Source organism: Desmodus rotundus, chromosome 9 (genome assembly GCF_022682495.2).
Source record: "Desmodus rotundus isolate HL8 chromosome 9, HLdesRot8A.1, whole genome shotgun sequence".
Classification (NCBI taxonomy): domain Eukaryota; kingdom Metazoa; phylum Chordata; class Mammalia; order Chiroptera; family Phyllostomidae; genus Desmodus; species Desmodus rotundus.
The window spans coordinates 52,730,139-52,747,252 of record NC_071395.1 but is presented as its reverse complement, the minus strand read 5'-3'; the positions used below and the strand labels follow the sequence as shown (position 1 = coordinate 52,747,252).

General features: G+C 47.6%; 1 protein-coding gene across 2 annotated transcripts in view; it reads right to left on the bottom strand.

Annotated features, from left to right (window-relative positions):
- Positions 1-11,170: 11,170 nt before the first annotated feature.
- SLC25A37 (solute carrier family 25 member 37) overlaps positions 11,171-17,114 on the bottom strand; it is a 32,031-nt gene continuing 26,087 nt past the window's right edge. Inside the window, exons 2-4 of one of the 2 annotated variants that reach the window (XM_024560774.3) lie at positions 16,079-16,307; positions 14,078-14,134; positions 11,171-12,381 (exon numbers count right to left, since the gene is read on the bottom strand). In XM_024560774.3, the coding sequence (XP_024416542.1) occupies positions 11,861-12,381; positions 14,078-14,134; positions 16,079-16,307 (807 nt within the window). In that variant the 3' untranslated portion in view covers positions 11,171-11,860. Of the gene's footprint in view, positions 12,382-14,077; positions 14,135-15,517; positions 16,308-17,114 lie in introns of those variants that run through there. The other variant, XM_071219236.1, reaches the window with a different exon arrangement.

Here is a 17,114-nt window from a genome sequence, read left to right as displayed (position 1 = left end):
TAACAACCTTCGTTTATGGATGCTATCGTGAATTTCCACCTTGGCCTCTATAACATAACGCTTTTGTTTTGAAGATCAGCAAGTCTGCAAAGCATACCTTATAGTGAATACCAATACACGGATATTTTTTGTGAGTAGAATGAAATAATTCTTTTTCTCTGGTCCATTTCACCCACTGAGCACCCAGTGGCTAAGTCAGCATGCCCAGAGGCTCAAGCACTAGGCCTGCAGGTCACTAACTGGTTGGGCAGGTCACTAACCGGTGGGCGATCTTGAATGACCTTGGGCATATCCTTTGATTGGCCTGGTCTGCAGTTTCCTCATCAGTAAAATGAAGGGGTTGGGCCAGAGGACCTGTGACCATTCCTCCAGCTGGAATAGCCTGGGATACTGTCCCTATGCAGTCTCTAACGTCATTCAGGTATGCTTGCATGCTTTTCATGTAAGATTAGACAGAGTCTTCACAGGCCTTTCAGCCTACCTACCATGAAGAATCACTCATTTGCCTTTACGTCTCACTGTGCTACAAAAGTATACACTATGTATATACTATGATAAAACCCAGCGAGTTGGTGTAGGGAATGATGGCTATCAGTGTGTTTCACATGCCTGTCATACATTTTTAATTGCTGCACCTCTGTGCGATGGTAACTGAGTGAGAACAGTTGATCTGTGTTGAACCCCGGGCCCAGCACAGGCCCGAAACAAAACGGGCCCACAGTGGGCCCACAGCCTGGGGAATGTGACGGCAGCAGCAGCCTTATTTTCACTTTGGACACAATGTGGCTTTTCTGCGGCATTTTTTGTAGTAGAGTCTATGTGTCTATATACATGTAAATGTATATAGACATATATGTATATATGTACGTGTCGCTTTATTTTTGGACTACTTTTGGTTCACAATAAGATTGAGAGGAAAGTACAGAGGGTTCCCATATACCCCCTGACCCTACACAGGCACAGCCTCCCCTGTTGTCAACACCTCCCGCCAGAGTGGCGCACTTGTTACAACTGAAGAACCTACATTGACACAGCATTGTCACCCAGATATCTAGGTTCACTCTTTTGTGGAATGCATTTCATGGGTTATAACAAAAGTGTCCACCAATATAGTATCACACAGGGTAGTTTCACTGGCCTTGAAATCCTATCCATCCCTGCCCTCTAACTCCTGGCAACCACTGATTGATTTGCTCTCCCCACATTTAGGCTTTCCCAGAATGCCATACAGTTGGAATCATACAGCATGTAACTCAGTCAGATTTCAAGTTCGCTTCTTCCACATAGTTCTATGCATTTAAGGTTCCTCTGTGTCTTTCCATGGCTTGACAAATCATTTCTTTTTAGTGCTGAAATATATCCTATTGTCTGGATGTACACAGTTTATTTATACACTTGCCTACCATAGCAATCAGACAAGAAGAAGAAATAAATGGCATCCAAATTGGAAAGGAAGAAGTAAAACTGTCTTATTTGCAGATGACATGATACTGTATATAGAGAACCCTAAAGATTCCACAAAGAAACTGCTAGAACTGATAAACGAGTTCAGAAAAGTAGCAGGATACAAAAATATCCAGAAATTAATTGCATTTTTATATGCCAATAATGAACTAACAGAAAGGGAAATTAAGAAAATAATCCCATTCACAATTGCTCCAAAAAGAATAAAATACCTAGGAATAAACCTAACCAAGGATGTAAAAGACCTGTACCTAGAAAATTATAAGACACTGAAGAAAGAGGTAGAAAAAGATACAAATAAGTGGAAGCACATACCATGTTCATGGATTGGAAGAATTAGCATCATTGAAATGTCCATACTACCCAAAGCAATCTATAGATTCAATGCAATTCCTATCAAGATTCCAATGATGTATTTCACAGAACTACCACAAATATGTCAAAAATTTGTATGGAACTACAAAAGGCCCCACAAAGCAATAGTGATCCTGAGAAAAAAAGAACAAAGTTGGAGGAATCATGCTACCTAATATGAAACTATACCCTGGTCAAGATGGAGGCATAGGTAGACACTCTTGGCCTCCTTGCACAATCATACGAAGGATCACAGCTAACCTCAAAACAAAAAACACCCAGAACTGCCAGAAATTCAAACTGTATGGAAGTCTGACAACCAAGGATTTAAAGAAGCCATATTCATCCAGACGGGTAAGAGGGGCAGAGGCAGGGAGCTGGAGTGAAGAGGACGTGAGTGGCAGTGGAGAGACAGCAGTAGTGGTCAGTGGAACAGGCAGTCCCACATTCACCACATTCACGTGTGGTGGATAAAAAATCAGGATACCTGAGAAGAGAGTGATCCCAGCCCCAGGCCTCACCACACAGTCCAGGGTTTCAGTGCTGGGAAAATAAAGCCTGATAATTTCTGGCTGTAAAAAACAGTGGGGGTTGGGGAAGTGGATGAAACTGCTGTTCTCTCAGGGGAGTCTGTTTAAAGGGCCCGTATGGTCCTAGAATGTATGAAAACCCACCCACTCAGGGAGACCATCACCAGGGTGGCAACTAAAAGGGCACCAGTCACATACAGGAAGTGGGTGAAGTTACTGGAAACAGGGCAAATGCAGGCAAGCCACCAGTAGTGAGGCAGTGGCATTGTCCTCTCTCTGAGCCCTCCCCCACACACAGAGCCACAAAGCGGTGAACTGGGTTGCTCTGCCCTGGCAGATATCTAAGGCTTCACCCCATACAGCTTAACAGGTGCACCAAGACAGGAAGTCAAAGCAGCTCTACCTAATACACAGAAACAAACACAGGGTGGCTGCCAAACTGAGGAGACAAAGAAATAGGGCCCAAATGAAAGAACAGAACAAACCCCCAGAAAAAGAACTAAATGAAACAGAGATAGCCAACCTATCAGATGCAGGGTTCAAAACACTGGTGATAAGGATGCTCAGAGAACTCACTGAGTATGGCAAAAGCATAAGGCAAGAAATGAAGGCTGCACTAAGTGAAATAAAGACAAATCTGCAGGGAACAAACAGTGAAGGGAAGGAAGCCAGGTTCAAATCAATGATTTGAAACATAAAGAAGAAATAAACAACCAGAACAAAATGAAAAAACAAACATTCAAAAAAAAGGGGGGGGGGGAGGATACAAAGACTCTGGGACATCTCCAAAAGTGCCAATATCTGAATCAAAGGGATGTCAGAAATAGAAGAGGAAGAGCAAGAAACTGAACACTCATTTGAAAAAATAATGAAATAAAACTTCCCTAAATTGGTGAAGGACATAGACATACAAGTCTAGGAAGTACAAGAGTCCCAAACAAGTTGGACCCAAAGAATACCACACCAAGACACATCATAATTAAAATGCCAGAGGTTAAAGAGAATTTTGAAAGCAGCAAGAGAGCTGGAGAACCAAGATGGCGGCATAGGTAGACACACTGTGCCTCCTCGCACAACCAGAACTGACAGAAAATCGAACGGCAAGGAAGTCCGACACCAAGGAAATAAAAAATAAACATTCATCCAGACAGGTAGGAGGGGTGGAGACGGGCAGCTGGGGCGGGGAGGACTCGAGTTGCCATGGCGGGACTGAGACTGGCAGAGTGTGGGATGAACGGGGCAGGCAGACTGACCACTAGCAGACCCTGCGGCCCCACATTCCCGCACAGATAAACCGAGAGGGCCCGACTCAGAGTGGCGGAGAACGGGGCAGGCAGAGAGGCGGGTAGCACCCCGGGGCCCCACATTTGCATGCAGATAAACCGGGACGAACGGCAGGGAGCAAAGCAGACCGCGTAACCCACGACTCCAGCGCAGGGAAATAAAGCCTCAAACCTCTGATTGAAAACACCCGTGGGGGTTGAGGCGGCAGCAGGAGAAACCCCCAGCCTCACAGGAGAGGTCGTTGGAGAGACTCACAGGGGCCTAGAGTGTGCACAAGCCCACCCACTGGGGAGCCAGCACCAGAGGGGCCCAATTTGATTGTGGATAGTGGAGGGAGTGACGAAATCTGGTGGAGAGTGGAGCAGGCGCCATTGCTCCCTCTCGGCCCCTCCCCCACGTACAGCATCACAGCACAGCGACCACCGTCACCCCGCCCCGGGGAACACCTAAGGCTCCGCCCCTTTAAGTAACAGACCCGCCAAGACCAAAAAAAAAAAAAAAATGGCCCAAATGACAGAACACTTCAAAGCTCCAGAAAAAATACAACTAAGCGAGGAAGAGATAGCCAACCTATCAGATGCACAGTTCAAAACACTGGTTATTAAGACGCTCACAGAATTGGTTGAATTTGTTCGAAAACTAGATGAAAAAATGAAGGCTATGCTAAGAGAAACAAAGGAAAATGTACAGGGAACCAATAGTGATGCGAAGGAAACCGGGACTCAAATCAATGGTGTGGACCAGAAGGAAGAAAGAAACATCCAACCAGAAAAGAATGAAGAAACAAGAATCTGGAAAAATGAGGAGAGGCTTAGGAACCTCCGGGACATCTTGAAACGTTCCAACATCTGAATTATAGGGGTGGCAGAAGGAGAAGAGGAAGAACAAAAATTGAAAACCTATTTGAACAAATAATGAAGGAGAACTTCCCCAGTCTGGCAAAGGAAATAGACTTCCAGGAAGTCCAGGAAGCTCAGAGAGTCCCAAAGAAGCTGGACCCAAGGAGGAACACACCAAGGCACATCATAATTCCATTAGCCAAGATTAAAGATAAGGAGAGAATCTTAGAAGCAGCAAGAGAAAAGGACACAGTTACCTACAAAGGGGTTCCCATAGGCTGTCAGCTGATTTCTCAAAAGAGACCTTACAGGCAAGAAGGGGCTGGCAAGAAGTATTCCAAGTCATGAAAGGCAAGGGCCTACATCCAAGATTACTGTATCCAGCAAAGCTATCATTTAGAATGGAAGGGCAGATAAAGTGCTTCTCAGATAAGGTCAAGTTAAAGGAGTTCATCATCACCAAGCCCTTATTATATGAAATGTTAAAGGGAGTTACCTAAGAAAAAGAAGATAAAAACTATGAACAGTAAAAATGACAGCAAACTCACAGTTATTAACAACCACACCTAAAACCAAAACAAAAGAAAACTAAGCAAACAAGTAGAACAGAAACAGAACCACAGAACTGGAGATCACATGGAGGGTTATCAATAGGGGAGTGGGAGGGGGAGAGATGGGGGAAAGGTACAGAGAATAAGTAGCATAGATGATAGGTGGAAAATAGACAGGGGGAGGGTAAGAAAAGTGTAGGAAACGTAGAAGCCAAAGAACTTATAAGTATGACCCATGGACATGAATTATAGGGGGGGAATGTGGGAGGGAGGGGGTGGGCAGAATGGAGTTGAGTGAAGGGGCGGAAATGGGACAACTGTAATAGCATGATCAATAAATATATCAAAAAAAGAAAATTAATCCTATAGAAATAAGATAATTAAAAACAGGGGGAATTATAGGAGAACTCAGGAGTTAAAGATTTAAACCTTATTTGATAGGCTTCAGTGACTAATGCATGTGGAAAGCTGTTATTCCAAAATTGTGTAGCTTTTGAATAAAGACCCCTTTCCATTATCACTAAAAATAAAAAATAAAAAATAAAATAATAAAAGCAGCAAGAGAAAAGCAGACAGTTACCCACAAAGGAGTTCCCATAAGACTGTCAGTTGATTTCTCAAAAGAAATTTTTCAGGCAAGAAAGGACTGGCAAGAAGTATTCCAAGTGATGAAAAGCAAGGACCTACAACCTAGATTACTCTATCCAGCAAAGCTATCATGTACAATGGAAGGGCAGTTGAAATTCTTCCCAGACAAGGTAAAGCTAAAGGATTCATCATCACAAAGCCCTTATTATATGAAATGTTAAAGGGACTTATTTAGGGAAAAAAAGCTCAGAACTATGAACATTAAAATGCTAATAAACTCACAACTATCAACAACTGAATCTAAAAAACAAAAACAAACTAAGCAAACAACTAGAACAGGAACAGAATCACAGAAATGGAGATCACATGGAGGGTTGTCATGGGGAGAGGAAAGGGGGAGCATGGGGGAAAAGGTGCAGGGATTAAGAAGCATAATTGGTAAGTACAAAATAGGGGAATGTTAAGAACAGTATAGGAAATGGAAAAGTCATAGATCTTATATGCACAACCCACGGACATGAACTAAGGGGGGACTGTGGGAGGGAAGGGAGGTACCAGGCAGAGGGGGCAAGGCGTAAAAATTAGGACAACTGTAATAGCATAATCAATAAAATACACTTTAAAAAAGAAAAAGAAACTATAGTATAAGGCCATAGTAATCAAAACATCATGGTACTGGCACAAAAACAGACACAGATCAATGGAACAGAATAGACAGCCCAGAAATAAACCCACACCTTTAAAGTCAGTTAATATTCAACAGAGGAAGCAAATGTATACAACGGACTAAAGATAATTAATTTAATAAATGGTGTTGGGAAAATTGGACCTTTAACATGCAGAAAAATAACGCTAGACCACCTTTTTACACCACACAGAAGAATAAATTCAAAATGGATCAAAAACGTAAATGTTAGACCCTAAACCATAATAATCCTAGAAGAAAACATAGGCAGTAAAATTTCGGACATTGCTCATAGCAGTATTTTTTTTATCGGATATATATCCTCAGGCAAAGTAAACAAAAGGAAGAATAAGCAAACAGGACTACATCAATCTCATTACTGTTTTGTAACTTGCATTTCTCTGGTGGCGTATGATGAGCATCTTTCCACGTGCTTATGTGCCATCTGTGGGTCTTCTTGGTGAAGCATCTGTTAAGGCCTTGGCCTGCTTTAAAATCAGATTGTTTCCCTTAGAGTTGAGTTGTAAATGTTCTTTGGATACGTTGAATAACAGTCCTGTATCGATAGGGTTTTTGCAAATATTTTCTCCAGTCTGCGGCTTATCTTTTCATTCTCTTGCCCATGTCCTTTGTAGAGCAGAAGTGTTTTATTTTGATGAAGTCCTGCTTATCAACTATTCCTCTCATGGATGGTGACTTTGACATTGTATCTAAAAAGTCGTTGCCGAAACCAAGGCCAGTCATCTAGATTTCGGCCGTTGTTATCTTCTCGTTTTATAGTTTTGCATGCTGCATTTAGGCCTGTCGTCCACTTAGGGTTAATTTTTGTGAAGGGTGTAAGGCGAATGTCTAGATCATTTAGCATGTGGGTGTCCAGTTGTTCCAACACCACTGTGTTGCTGTCCCTCTCTCCCTGTAGTTCTGTTCATATTTGCTTCATAGCCCTTGGTGCTCCTGTGTTGGGGGCACATGTTTTTACAAACATATCATCTTGCTGGACTGGCCCCTTTATCATCATGTAATGCCCTTCTTCACTTTTTATCTCTGTTTAAAGTCTAGTTTTTCTGCTATGAGTATAGCTACATCTGCTTTCTTTTCATTTCCATTTGCATAAAATTTTTTCATCCCTGCACTTTCAGTCTGTGTCCTTATGTCTGATGTGAGTCTGTATAGGCAACATCCCAGCTGTATGCACGAGGCTGTCTTAACACCGTTGCTCTTTACTGCTTCGCACACAAAACTACACTGGGCACTGGCATGTGTCGGGGAGCCTGTTCCTAAATTCAGTGAACAATGAGCCCTTTAAGGTTTTGAGCAAGTGCGTAATGTTCCCGGATGGGGTCTGGCCCTGAGCGTGTCTGCCGAGGGCCAGCTGCAGTATGTGGGTTCTTGTTGTCATGTGGGAAAGATTCCACAACACGAGTCCAGGTGGCTGTGAGGGTGCGTTTATTAAAGTTGGGGACAGTGAGACAAGGAAGGGCTCCGCATAGAGGAAGCAACAGGAGAGCCTGGGCTGGGCTGCCTTAGCTCCCTGGGAATGCAGAGAAGAGGGGGCTTTGGGGACAGGTTCAGGGGGTCAGCCCAGTACAAGCTGCCAGCTGCCCATTGCCTTAGAGTTTAGGAGACACCAGCCCGTGAGGAAAGAAGTGGAGGAAGAAGAGGGAATGGCACAGGCTGCTCCCCAGAGGGAGAGTGTGGCTGGGTCCTTTGCCTTGAGGCTTTTATCTCTTGCAGGCGGGAATCTTAGGGGAGGTCTCAGGGGACATTTCAGAATATTCGTCAATTGTCCAGGTGTGCCCCTTCAGGGCCATGGTCTGCTCTGATTGGTCAGTGATGAGGCAGGTGGTGTTTATTCATTGCAGTTGGTTCTGGCTTTGTCTACCTGGTTTTGCCGCTTTTCTGGACCTGAAGCAGAAACACAACTGAGGCCCAGATGTTGTCTCCAGTGAGGAAAGGCTGGGGAGGAGAGGTTACCCTCTGGGCCAGGCCCTTGTTTTCCCAGTTTTGCCCCCTGCCAGGCACTGGGGCTTTCTGCCCTGGTGACCATCAGCACCTGGCTATAAATTGCTCGGCCACTGTATTCAGCTCTGTCTCAGTTTCCCTATTCCACTCACCAAGGAATTTTTCTAGCTTCTCACTATCCTCTCAGTAAGATGGTGAATAGGCCTCTGGAAGCAAGGGCAGGAGTCTCTCGGGTTGGTGGCAGTGCGGGGAGGGACAAGCGTCGAGACCTGGGAGATGTCCAGCAGGCACCTGGACATTTAGGTCTGGAGCTCAGGAGAGAAGTTGGGGTGTTCCAGCCATATCTAGGAATTGTCTTTCCATAGGGCCAGCTGAAGGTTCAAGGACAGATCAGCACCAAGAGTTGATGAGAGACAGCAGGTCCAAAGGTGGCACCTTCCGGAGCAGCCAGCCATCCTGAATGGCCCAGAGGAACTGAAGCTGGTGGGGGAAGCCAAAGGGCAGGGAAGTGGAAGACAAGAAAGGGGAGCAGAATTGGGAGCTATTAGCTGATGGCTCAGAGCCCCATTGCGGTGCGTGCCCAAAGAGAGGCCATTGGACTTAGAGACAAGGCACCCCTTCTCGACCTCCACCTGCTATTCCCCCCGCCAGGTCTTCCTCCTGACACTGCCTCTCCTGTCAGACAGATGGCTGTCACCTGCCCTACCGTCATACCCAATCCTTTTGATTCCACCTATACACTCCATTACACATACTGTTCCAGTCTCCCTGCCTTTCCCTTAGTCACCCTTCTTCTCGACACTTCCACTGTGACACCAAGTGTCTGTCCCCTCCATGGTCCTTCTCCACTCCACCCTGTCTACTTCTGCCAGATGATTCTTCCTAAAGCAGGGCGCCTTTATAAATAGCTGAATTCAATGCAAAATTTTAAAAACATAGTCCTGGATTGAACATTTGTCCCATTTGAAAAGGAAATCAACTTTTTATTCAAAAATAAAACTCTGGCCTACAAGTGGCTGAATCTCAAACCACAGTCTGAGCGGAAGAGTTTTCACACAGGTGCGAGGGGCCGCGTGCATGCACACGCAGGGTGCAGGGGGGGCCAACCCGCGGCCCGGGATGGCGACGAACGCAGCCCAACACAAAACTGTCAATTTACTTAAAACCTTTTTATTGCTCATCAGTTTTCATTAGTGTTTGTGCATTTAGTGTGTGGCCCAAGACAACTCTTCTTCTTCCAGTGTGGCCCAGAGATGCCCAAAGGTTGGACGCCCCGGAGCGAGGACTGTACTCAGTGGCGTTGCCTGGCTGCCAACATCACTGCAGAGACACGCCACAGTGCTATGAAGCTGGTCGTCACTGGGGGTGGGAGAACACGTTCCTATTTAGCAATTCACAAGGACAAAGTCAAAATCCATAACTGCATAGCAGTCCATACAAGGAAACAATACACACTGCAGGGCTCAGGGCGAGTGGGGGGAATGACCACGTGTATTTTAGTGTTCCTCCAGCCCCAGGGAGACCCAGTGGGGAAGGCAGGGCAGGCGGCCTCCCTGCGCTTCCCAGCCGACGTCAGGACCAGACCTGTGGCTGCCAGCCCACAGTGCTCTGAAATCCACACTCTACCTCTGCTTCTTGCATCCGCCCACCCAAAGGAGTTTTCAGAGCAGCAAGCAGCTTTTCTATCAAAAACAAAATCCTGTAGGAAATAAACATTTTGTAACAATGTATCAAGCTTAAGTAGACAAAAAGGAGTGGTTGGATAATTATTTTAGAATCTGATCTGTGGTTTTTCCATCTGCAGAATGTAACACTAACACGGGCCATGTTTAGAGATGTAAACACTTCCCAAGGCAGCGTGGTCCCCAAGGCTTTTGTATCCCGAGTGGGACAGACGCTTGCTGCTACTGGTTTCCACTGCAAACGTTAACCCTGAGGTGGGACAGGCCAGCATCTGAGCCCCCAGCCCAGGAGAAAGGACCTGCTCTCCTGTCCCAGCACTGGGTGCAGGGTCCCAAGATGCAAATTGCCCCAGTGCCGCCGGAGTTCTTCCCAAGGTTACAGGAGCCGGGGCTGAGCCTCAGGGAGACACCCAGGAGTGTGCCTCCAGTGCCTGTGCACAGCCGGGCTCTGAGAGGGAGCCACCGGCCTGGGAGCCATGGAGAGCCCCGGCCAGAGGGTGCAGACTCAAGTTTTCTCCGTGATTGTGATCGTGTGGCTCTTCAACAAGGCAATTAGGCCTCAGGGTCTCAGCTGACTTGGACCCACGTGGTGGGGGGCGGGGGCTGAAGATGCCCCAGGGGCATCCTGACCTGGGTACGGAGGGCCAGGGCCTGCTTCAGTAGCCGGGCCCTGGCTAGAGGGCTGGAACTCTGTCACTGTGCGGTGAGAGGCTCTGTGGCAGGGGATAGACAAATGCTGCAGATACGCTTGCTGGGGGTTTTCCAATCTCTAAAACTGCACAGGGAAACGGACCGGGAGTTGAGTCAGAACACACACAAACAAGAACCGCTGAAGTGCCTGAGTCAGAAGGTGGATGCAGAGAGAAGTCCTAGGGAAACAGGACTCATCCTGACTTCTGCCCAACAGGCAGCCAGACGCGGGCATTTCAAGGGCTTCCGAGTGCCGGCCCTGGGAGGCTGCATTCACGTCCCGGGGCAGGAGACGGTCTCAGTAGGTGGAAGACTGTCACTAGGGGCCACTGCCCTCCGCCGGTGTGGTTCCTGTCACCAGCACCAGTACGCACACCGCAACAGAAAGCCTCCCAGAGCCAGGTCTCTCTGGTGCTGGGACTTTAAGGAAAGACAAAGGCTAAAGGCACATGAAGGTGACCGTATGTATAAAAGGAAGCAGCTGGAAGATACATATTATTTTGATTTTTTCAATGTAACTTTCCCCCCATAAAAAGAGAAATTCAAAATATAAACTTATATTTATTATTTTACATTCATTATTTTACATTCAAGTGAAACTTCCTTTTGAGGGCTCAACACAACTTTAGGCCACATTTAGCGATTACTTTGGTGCCTTTTCACTTAACTCAATGGAAGAGCTCAGCCCTCTGTGTTTAAAAACAGCTTTGCAGTCCCGGCTGTCACACTGATTCTTACACACACACAGGCACACACACAAACCCAAAAAACCTTCTACATAGAAAAATAAAGAATAAAGACCATCCATCTATTTTATACTGTGTACTGGAATTTTTACATATGTAATTTCTTTCTTTCTTTCTTTTTTTTTTTTTTTTGCTTTAATGTTCTCAGTCACTACACATTTTCTTCCCTCCCTGTGACCTGCAATTCGAGAAGAGGGGCCGGCCACACTGAAGCAGAAAAGCTGCACTCCCCTGAGGGGAGGAAGTGCCCCCTTCCGAAGCCTTGCCCCACCTGCCACCACCTGGGATGTCCCCATGGAAGGCCTGCTGGCAAGCAGCTGTTCCATCCGCCCCTCTCTCTCAGGCACCAGGGAGCAGAAGGCCCACCCTGAAAACACCCTGCAAAAATGCCCTCAGGGCGAGGGCAAGGGCAAGGCGGTACGAGCAGGCGGGGAGAACCTCTTGAAAACACAAGATTCTGGACTCACAGCCCTCAGCCGGCTCCTTTAGTATGGCGCTCGACTCTCCAGCTTGTGCTTGGTGAGGAAGTATTTGAAAAACTCGTAGACAGACCAGGAGATAGCAGTGGAAGGCATCTGGTACAGCACGCGGGCCTGCATGCCCTTGAAGTAGCCGGGCAGGCCGTTGAGTTGGTACACCGTCCGGAAAGCGTTGGCCATGCCCGACAGCCGGCCGCTGATGTTGGCCAGGTTCAGGGCCATGTTCTCCTGAGTGTTGAGAAGGGTCTTACAGACGTCCAAGGGGGTGGTGGCGGCTGCGGCCAGCGCCCCGGCCAGCCCGCCTGAGATGATGTGGGACTGCGGGTTGTAGCGTCGGTGCGGGTTGACCTGCTCCTGCAGGAACTCATAGGTGATGAAGTGGATGGACTGGAAGGGAATGTTCATGGTCAGCTGCGTGGTGTAACTCCGGTAGAAGGCCCTCAAGCCTTCAGTCCTCCAAACCGTCCGAATGCAGCTGAGGGCCGACCGGTGTGGCGAGTTGTACATCTGCATGCGCTGCTTCACAACTGTTGGCGGGCCGCAGGGCGCCACAGACAGCGGGCAGTCAAGGGGCAGGTGGTTGGTTTGGCCCCACCCCGTCGGAGTGAAATGGGAAGCCAAGCCATAAAGAGAAACAAGCAAGTTTAGACAGGCTGGTAACAGGTCCCAGAGACAGCACACTCACAGCCCCAGCCTGAGACCACACAGGGCCAGCTCCAGGCAAGCCTGACCCTGTGCCAGCGAGGGGCTCTTCCCTACAGTTTCTCCGCCTGAATCTTGTTTATGGTGGTCCCGAAACCAGGCCGCCACTTCCAATTCCCTGACCTGAACCTGGGGTCCCGGCTGCCTGGGGCATCGCACCCACCACAAACTTAAACCCCGCCCCTGGCCCTTCTGTCCTCCTCTGTCCTAACACATCTCCTGGTCACACGTCCTGTCTTGTCTGTGCCCCTGACAGTGTCATTAGCTTCTGTATCACAGTGCTCTTGGCAGAGACACTAGAACTGCGTCACCTCTAGTGAAAACGCCCGCTTTGTTAACACAAAAGTAACTATGGGCCAGAGACCATGAGGCAAATGAGGGCCAACTGTGGTCCCCTAGGTGTGGAGCTGTACTCACGCCCATGCATTGCCAAAATGAACATGTACGCCGTGTTTTTCTTTATTGTTAAGGAAATGAAGTCCTTAAATCAATATAATGTCAAGGAGAGGAGGTGGGAATTGAACTCATTTCTCCTTTAAAAAACAGAAGCAAAACTCTCGCCTGGATGACCTGGACTAAGGGGTCGCTGACCAGGTTGGTGCCTGTATGAATCTCCGTAAACACACACAGAGAGAAACCCACCTCCCCATCGGACCCATCACGTCCCTGAAGGACAGGACAAGTCCCCTGCCTGCTAGGGCATAGGAGGCAGCCGAGTGCCAATGAGCAATTTTAACCTTAAGACAAGAACAGAAATACTTATAAGACTCAAAGTGTTGACATTTTACTTCTGATTCCCCCTTCTGGAAAGGGGCCATTTGAGGGGGGCAGGTGGAGAGAGCCCCCAATCTTGAGACTACGCCAGCCAAAAGCGGGCCCAGAACCAGGCCCCTGAGTACTCGTGGTCCAGACCAGGGGGCTGAGGGCCCAGGGACACAGAAAGGCTGCCAGTGCCCAAGTCTACACAGCTGAGAACTGTCCTAATGCTCCCTAAATCCAAAAGGAACAAAAAGGGTAATGTGGGAGGAGAAAGCTAAAACCAAAAGGCCAAATGCTCGTTCATAAAGTAGAAGGGGCTCCTACCACTCTTGTCTCTAGGTGTGCGAGTGTTTGAAATTTTCAATAATAATCTCAAATTTCTTTTAAAAAGGCAAACTGAATTTTGCCAGGTCCCCCCTAAATCTGTCTAGGGTTGAGAGAGGCTGACCAGGGCCAGAGGTGTGTGTGTGCATGCACAAAGATTTCAGACCAGTGCAAAAGAATCCCCAGGAGAGCTCGTTAACACAAATTTCCCTGTCGCACCGTGCGTGGCCCTGTTGAAGAGAACAGGGCCACCCAAAGCTCAAAAGCCCAGGCCCCTTCTTGAGGCCTTTAATAAAATGTGGCTAAAATAAATTCTCAGGCTTATTCTGTCTGGGGGCCAGGAACCCGCTCACCCAACCTCCTGTCTCCCACCCTCGCCTCCATCACTCCTGCCCCCTGATGCCCCTTCTGCCTCTCCCTCGGGCCTTGGAACATTACCTTCTGCTGGATTCATTACTGCATCGTGGAGCAGGGTGGCCAGACTCCCAGCTATCCCTGCAAAACAAACTCCAGAAAATTACCCTCTGGGACCAGGCGCTCTGAGAAACTTCCTGGAGCCTAAAAATCAGACGGAACCCTGGCACACCTAAGAAGCAAAATTCTCTGCCGACTCCACCTAGGTGAGCGTGGACTCAAAACCCTAAAGGGATCATGGGTCATGGAAATGGGGAAGGAAGCACAGGTGCAAGTACCCACATTTTCTCCTTGTAGAAACCTCATTTTCCTTCTGGCAGTCAATCCTGGGCGAAGCTTAGACCTGCTCACGCTGGATGGTACCCAGGAAGCACACTTTGTGGCTTTTCCCACCCTCTAGGGTTCATTCTAGCTCATCCCTCGCCTGTCTACAGATGAATTCACTCAGCAGTTACGCTGGGGCCATCAGAGGGAATGACACCATGCATACAGCCGAGAGGGAGAAAAGAAATCTTTAAGAAAATTCCTTAATAAAACCTAGGCACTTTAAAGCAAACGGGCATGGGAAGAAAGTGTCAGGAAGACCTGCACATGGTAGATTTTCAGGGTCAATTTACGAAGATATGACTTGTCTGAGAGATGGCAGGCGGCCCAATCATCTGGCTTCAAGAACCAGGAATTTCAAAAGCCTGATTCAGCCTGGAATTTTGCTTTCGGATTTGGGTTTCTTCCCTCTGTGGACCACGTGCCCGGTAATTCAGATAACCACTGGAAGGCGCAAGGAATGAGGAGCAGCGGCTTCTGAAATACACCCCCCCCTCGCTGCACACACACTTATGATTGTCCCCAGAAAGGTCAAAGTGCAACCACCACACATGCCCCAGTGAAGCAGTCACGGTGCGGGCCAGAACTGGGCAGGACCAGATGCCATTAAACCGCGGTCAGAGGGCCCCGACCCAGGAGCTCAACCATTCCACAGGCAGTTTCTGCCAACAGACAGCCACGGGTCAGGGGTGGCCTCAGAGGGGCTCTTAGCAACCATCTCGTTAAGTGCAACTAACACCCAATTTTTAAAAAGCAAAACAAATGTCTGCACACCGGCCAGGTATACTCGTTATTACCCAGGTCGGCTGATGGGAGGGACACGTTTGGGTTCTGGGCAGAACAGGAAGAGAAGGGAAAAAAATTATTACTGGTCACATCTACCTCTCCGTGGCTGACTGATTAATTTTGTTCAAATAAGAACACTATATTGTCCCACCCATGGTCCCATTTCACACCCAAACAGAAACCAACAGAAGCCCAACCCCACAGGAGAGGCCAAAATAACTGCTCAGCAGGACCCAGGAAGACATGCCTGGGTCAGAGCTGCCCGCCAAACTCAAGCCCCCACCCAGCTCCCTCAGAACCACCAAAGAAACCCCTTTCCGCCCTTGATCGCAGAGAGATGCAACTCAAACAAACAGAGGAGCGTGGGACGAAATTCCCAAATCCCCAGAAGCTTAAGGCGGGAAAGGTCGTCAGCGCTGGAGCAAATCCTTTGTCAGCCATAAAACTTCTTGACCTTTTAAAGCTTAGTTAGATCTTGACGTTGTAGAGACCTGTTGAACCAGTTTTTAAATAGTCTCAAAGAAGCTGTCCAGATAACTTTTTTTTTTGGAATCCAGCATTCAAAAGTTTTTGTTTCTATTCAGGGTGTTTTTTCCTAGATCTGATCATTAATGGCTTTGGAATGTTAAAAAGAAAAAGAAAAAAAAAAGAAACGAAAAACCCACGCAACAATGAAAACTGAAACCCCTCTGTCACCAATCTCCCCCGGCTTCAGAAAGCGAAGAAGGGGGATGGAAAAAGCGTGTGTGTGTGAGTGTGTTTGGGTGTGTGTGCACACACGACTCTAGAGTTCTTTATTCATAAGCAAGCGTGGCGGAGACGAGGCAGCAGGCTGCTGGGTCACAGGGAGAAGACCCTGGGGAAGGGTCTGCTGAGGACAGAGCTTTCTAACTCCAGACAAACGCTTTCTAATACCGTTGGCTAGGTGGCTGTTTCCTTGGTGGTGGAAAACGGCATTTAAAGTCCTTTTCATGTTCTCATAGCAGGCAAAATACAGGGCGTGGGCCGGCCCTGCACCCATCATCATCACGTTGAGGCCGCGCAGGGGCCTCCAGAAGCCTTCAGTCCGAATGATTTTCTTCAGGGCTCCATAAACGCTCGTGTACTGGGCTTTGGGATCCGGGTTCAAACTCTGCATTCGCGTCTGCGGGAGGACAAGAGAACAAGAAACGCATGGGTGTTAATGAGGGCACTGAGGAGGGAAGACCCAGGGAGAGAGAAAACAGTCCATTTTCATAGTTTCACAGAATTTCTTGGTGAAGAAAACACTGACTCCTTCCTGTATTGCTCACTCCTTCCCTGGCCTCTCTCCCAGACACAAACATATCCACAGGGATTTTCTTATGCCCAGCAAAGCGGGGGAAGAGGCAGGGCGAGGAGCTGGATTTGGAGGAGGAAGACCTCACAGGGGCCAGTGTGGCTCAGTTGGTTGGAGGAAGACTGAAAGGTCATGGGTTTGACTCCCAGTCAGGGTACATGCCCAGGTTGTGGGTTCCATCCCTGGTCAGGGTGCGTACGAGAAGTCAACCAACCGAAGTTTCTCTCTCTCTCTAAAAAGCAATGGAAAAAAAAATGTCCTCAGGTGACTGCTGATGAGCCCCTTAACCTCTCTAGGCTTTAGGATCCTCAAAAAAAAAAAAGTCACATGGATGTAAAGCACAGCATAGAGAATAGAGCCAATAATACCGTAATAACTATGTGGGGTGCCAGGTAGGTACTGGAAATATCAGAGGGATCACTTCATAAATTATATAAATGTCTAACCCTATACTGTACACCTGAAACTATATAATACTGAATGTCAACTGCAATTGATCAATTTTTTTAAAAAACAGGGTTTTCATGAGCATCAAATAAAACAATGCATGTGAAAATCCCCAATAAACTCAGAAACCTAGTCAACTGTAAGAACTGCGTATTTTTATCATCACCCCGTGGCTGCCACTCTGGT